The sequence below is a fragment of the Protobothrops mucrosquamatus genome, unplaced genomic scaffold (genome assembly GCF_001527695.2).
Source record: "Protobothrops mucrosquamatus isolate PMUCROS unplaced genomic scaffold, P.Mucros_1.0 scaffold825, whole genome shotgun sequence".
NCBI classification, from domain to species: Eukaryota; Metazoa; Chordata; class Lepidosauria; order Squamata; family Viperidae; genus Protobothrops; species Protobothrops mucrosquamatus.
This window is the reverse complement of record NW_015387085.1, coordinates 99,705-112,352: the sequence shown is the minus strand read 5'-3', so window position 1 is coordinate 112,352 and position 12,648 is coordinate 99,705. Positions and strand designations below refer to the sequence as shown.

Here is a 12,648-nt window from a genome sequence, read left to right as displayed (position 1 = left end):
GTCAGAGACTAACTGAAGATGGGGTAAAACTGAGAAGGGGAATTTTATCTATTCATTTTGTATATAATAAATGTATTGGCCTAATAAGTAGTTTTTCACTTATTGTAGGATAATACTCCCCTTAACTTTGCTTGCAGCTCCAGAACTACATAGCAACTCATGTCTGCCAATTCCCAGCTTCAAGTGAGAATGGACACACATATTGCAATCAAATGTATTGTGTCCATTGCCATAAAGTAAGGTCTTCTAGAGTGAAAGTACAAATAGCATCAAATGCTATGGATTTTTAAGAAGACATCCATTTGGACAGTTCAAAATGAAACTTCAATTAACATTCAATAAATAGAATTTGTTAAATAATTGTTGAAGTTGCTGGTATAAATGACAATCAAATAATCATCTGCTGTTCAATACCTACAATTAGTTTACAAGCTATTGTGGATGTCTTAAGCAATTAACAGTCTAAAAGCTAACACAGAGCTCCTAGGCTACAGCGGCTAATGTCACAGATTGTGGCTCCATGGTTTCAAGTGCAGTTTGTTCTCTTATTGAGGATATTATGGGGGGGGGGGGGGAATGGAACTGTACAGGCAAATAACTCTGTCCTGTTGGTACAGCTAGGTGACATAGTTTTAGGCACGAAATCCATCTGAACTTGTGCTTATTTCTGAAGTTGTAACAAAAGTGAGGTCAGCCTTACCAGTAGATCAGAGACGAAAACAAAACTAGATAAACTAATTCTACTTTATTATAAGACTGCATTAATAGAACTTTGCAAGTCTGAAAATACAATTTTTCCACCATCATTTAGGGAGGGTCCCTTCCAAGCCTCTTGCTCTGCCCACTGTGCAGCTTATCTGATCATTCCCTAGGCAGCATATCTTTGCCATATTTCTCAAGATCTTTTTACATTTCAAATACAGCTGTAACTAAGTAACTAATAATGATTGGCAGTCTCTTTGAATCTGAGAGCAAGATGCCAGGTCCTTCCAACTACTCCATATAGAGAGAAGACACTCTGTTGTTGCTGAGAAATTATCCAGCTGTAGGATGTCACTGATACAAGGACAATCTTGTATCATATTATATTGATTATATTCTAGACATGCTAGCTGTGCTTCATAGTTGATAGTTACAGAATTAATAAAAATGATAGGTTAGACTTTATATCCAGAACTTAAACCATTTGTAACTCATTTGCACTTCTCACTAAACCTCCTGGCATCTATTGTTGTCAGATACTTCTTCTCATTTCTCCTGTTCAAATAGCCCAACCAAACTCAAGTATGATTGTCCAGTTACCAACTGACCCTGAATATATTAGACCATTTATCCACCAGTCTCATTCCAGATTTACTAAGTCATGTATACATCTCAGAAATTGGTTTCTGACAAATTCCAGAAAGGTGATACATGATCCCACACTAACAATACCATCACTGAATTTTGTTCTCATCATTAAATAAGTAATAATGGAACAAAAAATGTTTGTTCTTCAGAAAAGATGCTGAAAAACAAAATAAAGTATTAAGAACTGATAAAAAGGTTAGATGCATCATTCTCCTTTACTTAAATGTTAGAATATTTGGAAAATGCAGAAAAATATATAAATCATTATCTGAAAGGCACAGTTCATGAATATTCTATATTGTATAGGAATGAAACATCTATATTAAAATTTGAAAGAGAATAAAGTGATTATATTAATCAGTACTTTTTTCTCATTAGTTGTTCTCTGTTGTTCAGGTCTGGCCGAAACACAATTATATAACATTTGGGGGAAAATATGCAACCCAAAAGCCCAGCACTAGAGGCTAAGATGGAAAAGATCTCCACAGCTACCATGTATTTCCCCTTAGAGCTCAGGTATGCTGGGACAAAGGATAACCAAACACTGCAAAAAACTAACATGCTAAATGTGATGAACTTGGCTTCATTGAAAGTGTCAGGTAATTTCCTGGCAAGAAAAGCTGTAGTGAAACTGATAAGAGCTAGGAAACCCATGTAGCCAAGGACACAGTAAAATATGATCACAGAGCCTTCATTACATTGCAGGATAATTTCTTCAGTCACTGAGAACATATCAACATCTGGGAATGGGGGAGCAAAAATCAGCCACAGAGTACAAATGCCTGCTTGGATCAGAGAGCAGGAAACAATAATGCAATTAGTTAATTTTTTCCCCACCCATTTTCTCATCCTGGATCCTGGTTTGGTAGCCATAAAAGCCAGAACCACTGTGATGGTTTTTGCCAGAACCGAAGAAACAGCCACTGAGAAGACCATGCCAAATGTTGTTTGTCTTAGGAGACAGGTAAATTTTCCTGGTTGACCAATGAATAGCAGTGCTGAAAGGAAGCAGAACAGGAGGGCAATGAGGAGTGTATAGGTCAGGTCCCGGTTGTTAGCTACCACAATAGGAGTGTTGTGGTGCCTTATAAATGCTCCAAGCACAAGAACAGTAGTCAAAGAAAAAGAATGTGAAAGACAGGCTAAACTGATTCCTAATGGTTCTTTGTAGGTCAAGAAACTAATACTTTTGGGAATACAAAAACTGTGTTTCTTGTTTGGATAGTATTTGTCTTCACATCTGGAACATTCTTTTCTATCTGAAAAAGAACAAATGATGTGATGCTTTTCTCATACATATTCTGTATATTTATCCAGAATGGCATAATAATAAAATTAATTTATGATTTTAAACATATAATCTTTATATTTGGTAATCTGCATAATTTTAAGATTACCAAGATACCTTTTAATGTAACTGGCATACTAGTTTCATTTTTTTTTAAGTATTTGATATTTATCTTTTTTATCTACCTATCATTTGCCAAATAAAATAATTGCAGAATGAGAAATACAAATTTGATATGCAAAAGTGATAGAAGAGAGTTTATACCGCAAGAAAATTAATGGAAAGAGCAGTAACATAGTTATGTCACAAATTGCCACAGAAATGTGTTGCCTCACCTTTGGAAAATTTGAAAAAGGAATGGATGGAATGATAAGTGAAAAAAGTGTAGTTGGGAACAAACACATCTAAGACATGGCTGAACAAATGAGCTTGACAGAAAGTTAATGTATATCATAGAATGCAGTATGAAAAATGTATTGAAAAAGAATAAGGAATAATTAAGATTAATGTTGCAGGTCCTGTACCCCTAAGGAGATACATCTGGTGGGATGCAGAAAAAGGGCCTTCTTGTTTATGCCTCCCTCTCTTTGGAATATCATTCCTTCAGAAATTAGACTGGCCCCTATTTTTATACTCTTTCATAAGGCCCTGAAGACTTGGTTTTGCCAGCTGTCCAGGGGAAGCCAGAGTCAAATGGCTCATTTGACTGTGTGTTGTTGCTGGGGGGTGGGGGTTATTGTTTTTTTATGTTTTATTTTTTTATTTTATGTGTTGTGTTTTTATTGCTTGTAAGCTGCCTAAAGTCACTGTGATTGAGTAGTGTTTATGTTAACTAACTAACCAACTAACTAACTAACTAACTAACTAACTGACTGACTGACTGACTGACTGACTGACTGACTGACTGACTAAAAGTGCAGACTAATTTTGATGGAAGTAAAACATAGTTTGGGAAGTTGGAAAATGTTCCAAACAAGAAATCTCCAGCAGAGTGAATGGAATTAAAAATCAATGATGGAATGATTTCAGATAAAACTGAGCTGATGGAATTCTTGAAAGAATATTTCAGAGATTTGTGTGGGAACAATATATGTTGAAGAATGGTCTTGAATATAATAAAACAGAAGTAAAATACATTTTGTGAAAATGCTAAAAAGTGATAAGGATGCAGATGTTGGTATTAATGTTAACATTATTATTAAATGATTAAGTTAAAGGTGTGGATTGCTTGTTTCTGTATTGTGTAACATTGCATCTGTTACTGGCAATTTGAAAAACACTATTATTATTTAGCTATATGAGGGAAAAATAATAAAAGTGAAAGGAAAAGTACAGGGAGATGTGAGGTGTGCCTGGGAAGGTATTTTGCAGAATTCTCATAAAATGGAGACTCTACTCATTCTGGTCCAAGCTTGTCAATAAGCCAGATCTTTAAGACCTGCACTGTCCTGTGCCTCTCGTATGGTGAGGAAAGATGGTTCCAAAGTTCCATCTGAAATTTCCACCCAAGCCTCATTCTCTTTAAGTGCCTGTTGCCTTGCCAGATTTTGATCACCAGGGAGAAGAAGTCACTTTACTCCCTGCCCTGTCCATTTTGTAAATTGCTGTTTCAGATCAGATATAACAGTATCTTCCCTTTCAGTCTTGTCTGCTGTCATTCAGGACATATACTGTATGTACCTCTCCCTGTGCTATGGAGAATAGGGAACCATAAAATTCATAGTGGAAATTAGGGTGAGTAATGAGAGAGGAAGTATGGTAGAATGTTTAACAGACAACTGAATACAAGGTAGAGAGAGCAGTCCATTACAGAAGAGACTCCATAGTCCAAGGGGGTGGGGGTAGGGACACAACCAAGAAGCATAATTAAAGTAGGTATAAACTAATGTGAAAAATCATGTTGGTAGGCTTTCAAGATTTTATTTCTTTAACTATTAATGATAAACATCAATTCAGAAATTCAAGTGGTTTTAGTCTTCTGATTCATATGGCCTCTAAAGACTTGACAGTATGTGAACAAGAGGATTTATCATAAGTTTGTTGATTGAAAAGAAGTATATCATAAAAAGGTTGAAGAATGGAACACAATTGGAATTAAATTGTGGTTGCTAAATGTTGCAACAGCAGTATGTGATTGAAGTGAAACTAAATGGGTGAAAATAAATGGATATTTAGTGAAAGGTTTAGCATAATCCAGGGATTAAAACTGGTGTGGTTTATGTCTGTTTGGCTGTTTAAAAAATATAGTCTATTAGGAATGTTTGCACTGGGTTTTTTTCAGGATACAAATTTATTTATTTAGGGTCCAAGATAAATATTTTTTAACATGGCTATTCTACTGTAATTTTGTTTGAAAGTTGTTATACTTCAGATCTACTGGATTTCAGTTATTTTCATAATATTAATTGGGTATGATTGGAATTGTAGTCCAACAGATCAGGACTCTAGAGGATGGGGAAAGTGATATAAAGAGGGGTCAGGTATCAATACACAATTGTGGTGATGCTTCATAGATGTTTGGATGATAGTTCACAGTGTATAAATGAAGAGCTGTTAACTTAATTTAGTCATGATTATGATCACCACTGAAAATTAATGATCAATGTATAATTGAATATTCCTGAGAGCGGAAATGATTAATCTCTAGTTTCAGAAATATATTCTGCATATTATAGAGCTCATGCCATGTTGAATTTAATCAGAATTTATTTCTTTTTTTAGAAAAGAAAATCAGGAGGTGATGAATATCTCTTACCATTCTCGGTTGAAACTCTCCCTTCTGGGCATAGGATACAGTCATAGCAGCAAAATGGCTCTCCCTCCTTCACTTTTTTGCTGAAACCAGGATAACAGCTCTCACTGCAGATAGAGATGGGTATTACCTGGAAATTAAAGAGGAAAAGTGTATATTTGTAAGTTTTTTATTCCATTGACCACATTTGAAATGATGAGAACATGCCATGGACATCATACCAGATTAGGGATAGGAGTACTCATTTGAAAAACATTTTTACATTGCATAAGTTCAGTGGAATATACTTGTTTTTAAATTAAACAACTACAATCATGAGTTGGGAAAAGCAAAAAAATCCTGGATTCTTAAGAATAAATGTAGCATGGGCACAAGTGGGTTGGGAATGAGACATGATTGTCTTATTATTATATCGTGAAACATGATGCCCCACAAACTAACACCTAATTAATCTTTATGTCACATATAATCATATCTGATAATGAGACTTTGAAGTTGCTTATATGAAAAAAAGTTTATATAAGATTTTACTATTGTCCAATAATATGAATTTATATATCAAACTGGAAAAAACATGTTAATTCAGTACTAGGAACAATAAATAAACCCTACCTGGTTAAACCAGCTGTGCCATGTAATCATCTCATCATTAATGGTTAATATTTTATCTGGAAGAGCTGAATGATCCACACTTCCAACTTTCACATGAAGAAATGAATGGTTTGGGAAAGCAATCAAGTTGAGAATATCAAGTCCAGCTGCTACAATTCCATTCTGATCAAAGGACACTGGTTCCCCAGCACCATTGTTAAAAGCAACATTTCTCAGAAAATAGTGGAGCTAAATTGAAAGGAAAAATGCAAGTATTTGGAAAGACTAAATTGCCAGTCGCCATGCTGATATATTTTACAACAGAAAAGATTTAATAGCATTCTAGATCATTTTTCCCTCATTGTATTGCAATTGAAGAGAAAATAGAATCAAATAGAATTAAAAGGATCAATTGGAGACCACAAATTATTTTTGTTCAAAAATGAGGTGGAGCTAAGGGTTATGATTAACACTCTCCTAACTTTCCCCTAAAATTTTGCTTAACAGAAAAAAAAATCAGAGTGATTCTGACTTCTGGAGTTGGAGAATCATAAAGACATATAGATATAGACAGATATATTTCTAATAAGAATCATGGGAGTTGGAAAATAAATTTTCTAAAGTTATAATTATGAGTTAACTAACATAGGAAGAGTCCTAAAATAAAACAGTAGACAATAGTCATATAGTAATCAATACTTAAAATAAAGAAAATATATAAAGAAGTTCAGCATTCTGATGGAAGCATAATTTTATTTTTCAATTCTAAAGCAGGGGACATCAGTCAAAATAGAATACGGTTCCCATCACTCATAGTATTATGCCTAATGAGGATATTACCTGCCAAAAATCTTGATTATGAATCTTCCTTCCTACTCTACCTATCATTGATCTCGCAGTATTTCTAGAGGAGGATAGAGCATGTAAAGCATGAGCTATGGCATGAATAGCATTGTAGATGCTGTAGCTGTGGCCAGTCATATCCATTTCAAAAAGAGTTCCAGGAAGGCTCTCCAAATTCTCTTTACCATTGCAAATATTCTCCTCTATATCACTCATAGTGATATCTGGGAATACACAGTCAAAGGCTTCTTGCCAGAACTGTCTGATAAATGTATCTTTATTTGTGCTGAAGGGATTTTGTTTCTCAGCAAATGATCTAAAGTCTGGTAGAGCAGTGGAATGAATTGTGAAGGAAAGGGCACCATCGATTATTTTAAGATCCCAAGCACGTTGAACAGGGATTAAACTGAACTCCATCTGTGCTGTCATTATCCAAACAATACCTTTTGGTTTACTTTTCACCTCTTCTATATTTGGAATATATTGAAGCCATAACAAATTTCCCATTGCAAAAGATTCTCCATTATACACCACTGTATTTGCCTTATTCTCCATGATAGTATCATAGATTTTTGCCCCCTGCTGAAGCATGCCATCAATTCTACTGAAATCAGTTACTTTGGGGAATCGGCGAATGAAAGAAACACAAACCCCATTTTGGGAAAAAAGAGGAATTATCGTTTCTACAAATTTTTCTCCCTGGTCATTGTCCATGATAAGAATCCCAATCCATATCCAATTAAAATGCAGGAGCAGTGAGAGAATCCCTTTATGCTGAAGAGTTTCTGGGGGAACCATCTGATAAAATGAAAGCCCTGGGATTTTATCATTCATTATTGGAGCAGAGCCATAAATGAGCTAGAAAAAAGAAAAGGAGGTAAGAATAACACCTAGAGAACATTTTCAAGTGTTCAAAACTATCAACATACAGTATATTGAATTAATAATCCTTATACCAACCCTTTTAAAGAGCCTTGCCTGCCTTGTTGAGATGAAAATTCCCTGAATTCCTATTCTTGGAATTTGTAGTTGTGGAAGGCATGACTGCATGGAAGGTGTTGGAAGGCTGTTGATTGCCACTCAGTGATGCTCCAGATCTGGAGGAATTTTGATAAGAATATATCTAAAACCAAGCAGTAGATTCATAGGTGATGGATAATTCCTGTTTCATATTTTCAAAATATCAAAAGAGGATGTATAATCTTGTTTGTACACATGCACAGATATACCTGGGAGGTTTGTCTACATGCAGAGATGGACAAAGGGATTTGTATGTTGATGTAAATTTTTAAAAGGGTATATTTCTATAGTTGATGGTGAATCAAAACAATTACTTCAAGTTAGAGAAGTTCCGTTTTTTGTAATATCTTTTGCTATATAAGAAGAAAAATTTTAATTTCATAAGGAATTATGAAATTGAACCCATGAAAAAAAATCTCTGTTATACATCAAAAACATTTAAGAATCAATGAAAGGTTTACTAAAATCTTCTGGCATCTCTGTAGCGCACAATATAACAACATATTTTCAAAACCTTCTATGCATTCCCAAAGATTCTTTAGCTGAGAAAACAAAGTGTTTATTTACAACATATAATGTAAGGATTGGCCTATGAATGTAATAAAGATTTGATCTGATTGATTTGACTTGACCATGCATGACAAATATGATAAAGTATAAGATTTATAGAACGTACTCATGACTGTTAGCTGGTAGTCAAAAGATGTGAAATTCTTTTAATTTCACAACAGAGATAGTTTTATTTGGGAAGTGGTACACATTTTATATTATGCTAAGTGTAAGAAAGCAAGAAAGTTTCTAGAAGAAATTAGTGATAAACAGACATGTAGAAATAAATTCTACTTATATACCATTCAAAGCAGCAACTGAAAATTAAAAAAAAAATCAGCCTTATTTTCTTCTCTTGTTCCTATTAAGCAACATTCAGATAAGCTGCAACTAGCAAAGATGAGCAAGGACAATCAATACCAAAAACTGATAGGACAAACTGCTATATATAAAAATCCACTAACTCTCCCTTCATAACCATACCCTGATTGTTGTCACTGTATTGTTCATGTATGTGTGTGCTTGAATTACTGAAATGAGGATGATGGTTCTTGCTGCACCTAGAAACAGGTATCATCTGGAAATTGAAGAGGAACATGCTTTTTCAAAAGTGTTTTGAAAATGTGATTCCTGGAAAAAAAAAGCTTTTTGATCTAAGAATCACATTTGAAAGGATGAGATCATGTCATGGGGATTTTACCAAATTTAGGAAGAAGAAGAATAGTTTAGAAAATGCTTTCACATTCTAACAACTTAGCTAAATATGTTTGTAGATTAAACAATGCAATCATTGGTCGGGAAAAGAGAAAAAAACTGAATTGAATCATGGCAGATCTGTTATCCTCTCTTAGCTGTTACATAATGGATATTTGGGAATCATGTCCACTAACAAAAACTTTGACATTATTCTGGATATTTTGTACTTAACTGGAGATAATAATTATTTATTAATGTGCAATTAAATTTTACAGATATTGAAAATACTGATAGTTTTCCAAAACACTTGTCTTTAACCATATTAATAACAAAAATATTAATGAACATTGCAAAAATCTTTCTATATGCAGAGCTTGATTCATCTTGTTTAAAGGGAATAAGATAAATTTCACATTACGGATTATACTAATCACTTGAATGTTGGTCACTTTGGTAACAATAGATTAATTAAAGATTAATTTCTGAGATTGATTTTGATAAAATCTTATTGAAACTCAAAACCTTAACACAAAGACCAGGCTAAAAAGATTGTTATACTGTTTGTGAAATATGGTGCATCAAACTAAATCAACCAACTATTTATGGTATGGTTCATGCATTTTGCTAAGAAAATAGCAAATACTGAACCACAAAAATTTGCATATTATTGTAGTCCAATCCATGAGGTTGTTTAGAGACATAAAACCAACCTTTCCCCAATAATTTCAAATAAATGAAATAAATGGGCAATGCGAGCCTAAGTCCAGCACAAAAACAAGTAAATCTGTTTTAAGACATTTTTTTCAACTTCTGAACTATTTACCTGATTATAAATAATGCTGCAAAACAAAACTGCATTGTGAAAGTAAGTCAGTATAAGTAGCATGACATTTGCATGCAAGGATATCCCACCTACCTGTGGAATCTTATAGATATCCAAGATAGTTGCCACATGAAGGGAGATTTCAGCATCCAGTCCTCCAATAACAGCTAAGACTTTATTCTGGATGTTACATAGGTAGTTGGGGACCAGTCTCTCAGTTGCTGATAGAAGCAGCATGGTAGCTTGATAAGTCCTTTGAGCAATGTCATAACTATCATAAATATGGAAGCCCAGGGTGAGATTGGGTAAGATTTGTGAGTTTTCATTGATCTCCTTTACTGCAAATGCTAAAGCCAGGATGTGTTGGTAATTTTTAGGAACTCCACTACAATTAGAGAAGTATTGCACATCAAAAGGATATTCTATACCTGTTCTTATATTATAATCAGTAATTATACTATAGCAGACAAACCCCATCAAGTAATTCTGTCTTTCTGATAGAGTAAATTAAAAGTCCTCAGGATGTGGATTAATATAAGTACATGTGTACATTGATAAAGAAGTCAATATTTATTGTTGGAACTAAGATATTTCTGCAGAAAAATTGTGCAAATGATTTCAGACATAAACACAGGGAATGTCTGAAATCCACATATATAATGTCACTTTGTAAAAGAAAGATACTCAATCCTCTGGCAGAGAACCAGGCTTCCAGACACTCTTGTATTGTTAGTTGAAAATCTTGTAATGTGTTTAAAAGAGTTATTAGGTGCAAGACTAATTAATGTATATCATTTAAGAGGAGTATGTAGAAAAATGCAAAAGAGTTCTAAATCAAACTTCCCCAAGCTACCTGCCCCACAGTAGTGCTCAGGCAGAATAGCAATAATTGAGATTTATAAGCATGGAATCCCAGCTATTTGATGGTGCTCAGTTTTGGAAGTTTGCTTTAAACATCTCATTATATTCCACACTATATTTTACCTGGTTGAGAAAAGAAATGCTGTTCTAAGGATCTCCTTAACTTCAACCCAGTCAATTAACTGTTATTTTTGGATGGCAACGCTATAATCTATTATTTCAAGAAATACAAATGCAGAAAAATAAAAATAAATAACAATAAAATCCCTTACATAAACTGTCCAAACAATACTGGTGAGGGATGATCTTTAAAGGTAATGTCTTCAGAGACTGGACCAACTTGAGATGAAATTCCACCAACCATAAGGTCTCCTGGATGATTGTACTTGTGATATGGAGGATATGAATGAAAGATGCTGCACCTATATGTCATGCACACCACATGGGCACTCAACACTAGCATTAAGATCAGTAAAATTGCCATTCCCATTAAAAGGGCAAAACTCTAAGAAACCCTCTTATTTCTAGAACAAAGTCATTAACATTTCTGCAATTTACACATCTTGAGTCTTTAAATTTTAATCTTGATCTATCGAGGATCAAACCTGGGGATCCTTATCCATGCAGAAGCCAGCCATGTTTCTCTTGATCTCTAAATAGTATCCATATTTTAAGAAAAAGAGAGAGAAGCAACATCTTATGTCAGTCTTTTTTATTAGTGTTGGGCATTGAATTTCCATGGGATTTGGACTGACAGTAGAATTAATAATAGTAATTTAGATGCACAAACAAGAAAGTAATTTTTAAGTCAGAGTGCTGTTCCCTAGGGAAAACCTGAAGAAATCATGCTTTTTAAAGTTCAACTATTGTTTTCATTTGAATTCTTAAAGGAACTAGGGCATTTGGCAAGGATGAACAATGAGGAATATTTGAATGATTGAAAGCCACATTCATATTTTTGGAACAGTTTGATAGTGATATTGGGCCAAGTGATCATACCAAGAGACATGCTTGAGATTTTCATGGTTTTGTTTGAGATGGTATTGTGAAGGTGGTTTGCTGATAATGTAAGCCAACTTTGGATGATCAAAGAAATTAGCAGGCCAGACCTAAACTTTATAAATGAAGAGCCATCAAATGATTGATTGTAATATAAATATGAATCATTTCTGCCTAAACAGGAATAAGTGGAGTATAGTTATAGACTGTTCAGTCCAAATCACTTAACACCAAACACACTCAGAGACACAGAGAAGGACTCAAAAGAAGTAGACTGCGGATATTCTAATAAACCTTTTTATGCTGAACATTTGTTTTAAATTCTGCCACCATAAATTTTCTTGACATTTTTTCATTTGGTGTCCATACTTTGACACTGCTTTACATATGAAAAGTGGGCTATTTATTTTATAACTCAGCCTTTTAGCCATTAAAACTTTAAAAAAGCAAAGTAAAAATAACCTCTCATCTACTTCAATGTTTCTTTTCTTTTTAAATGAGAAGTAGTTCATTTATTGTTTCTTTTACAAAATCAGGTAGCAGCATTAACATAAATCCAATATGTAGTCCTCAACTTACAACAGTTCATTTAATGACAGTTCAAAGTTACAATGGCACTGAAAAATGTGACTTATGACCATTTTTCACACAACCGTTGCAGCATCCTCATGGTCATGTGTTGCGTTGGCTGATGGATCAGGGTTCAGGCTTCAACTCTTAGAGCCCCATAACAGGGGTGAGAATTTTAGAGGGACCCTCGCAAGGGTGATCACCTTGAGTAGGGAAAGATTTTTCCCTTTGCCACCGACCCAGTGTGCCGGAACGTTCCAACGGTCACAGTAGGGAAATGCGATGGCGTATGAACAGCCTAGGACA

General features: G+C 34.3%; 1 protein-coding gene across 1 annotated transcript; it reads right to left on the bottom strand.

Annotated features, from left to right (window-relative positions):
• Window positions 1–1,707: 1,707 nt before the first annotated feature.
• LOC107290088 (vomeronasal type-2 receptor 26-like) lies at window positions 1,708–11,137 on the bottom strand. The gene is made up of 6 exons (XM_015818935.1): window positions 11,046–11,137; window positions 10,006–10,297; window positions 6,822–7,682; window positions 6,003–6,230; window positions 5,394–5,520; window positions 1,708–2,609 (listed from the first exon to the last, which is right to left on the bottom strand). The coding sequence occupies exons 1-6, from the start codon at window positions 11,135–11,137 to the stop codon at window positions 1,708–1,710; spliced, it is 2,502 nt and encodes an 833-aa protein (XP_015674421.1).
• Between the last annotated feature and the right edge of the window lie 1,511 nt (window positions 11,138–12,648).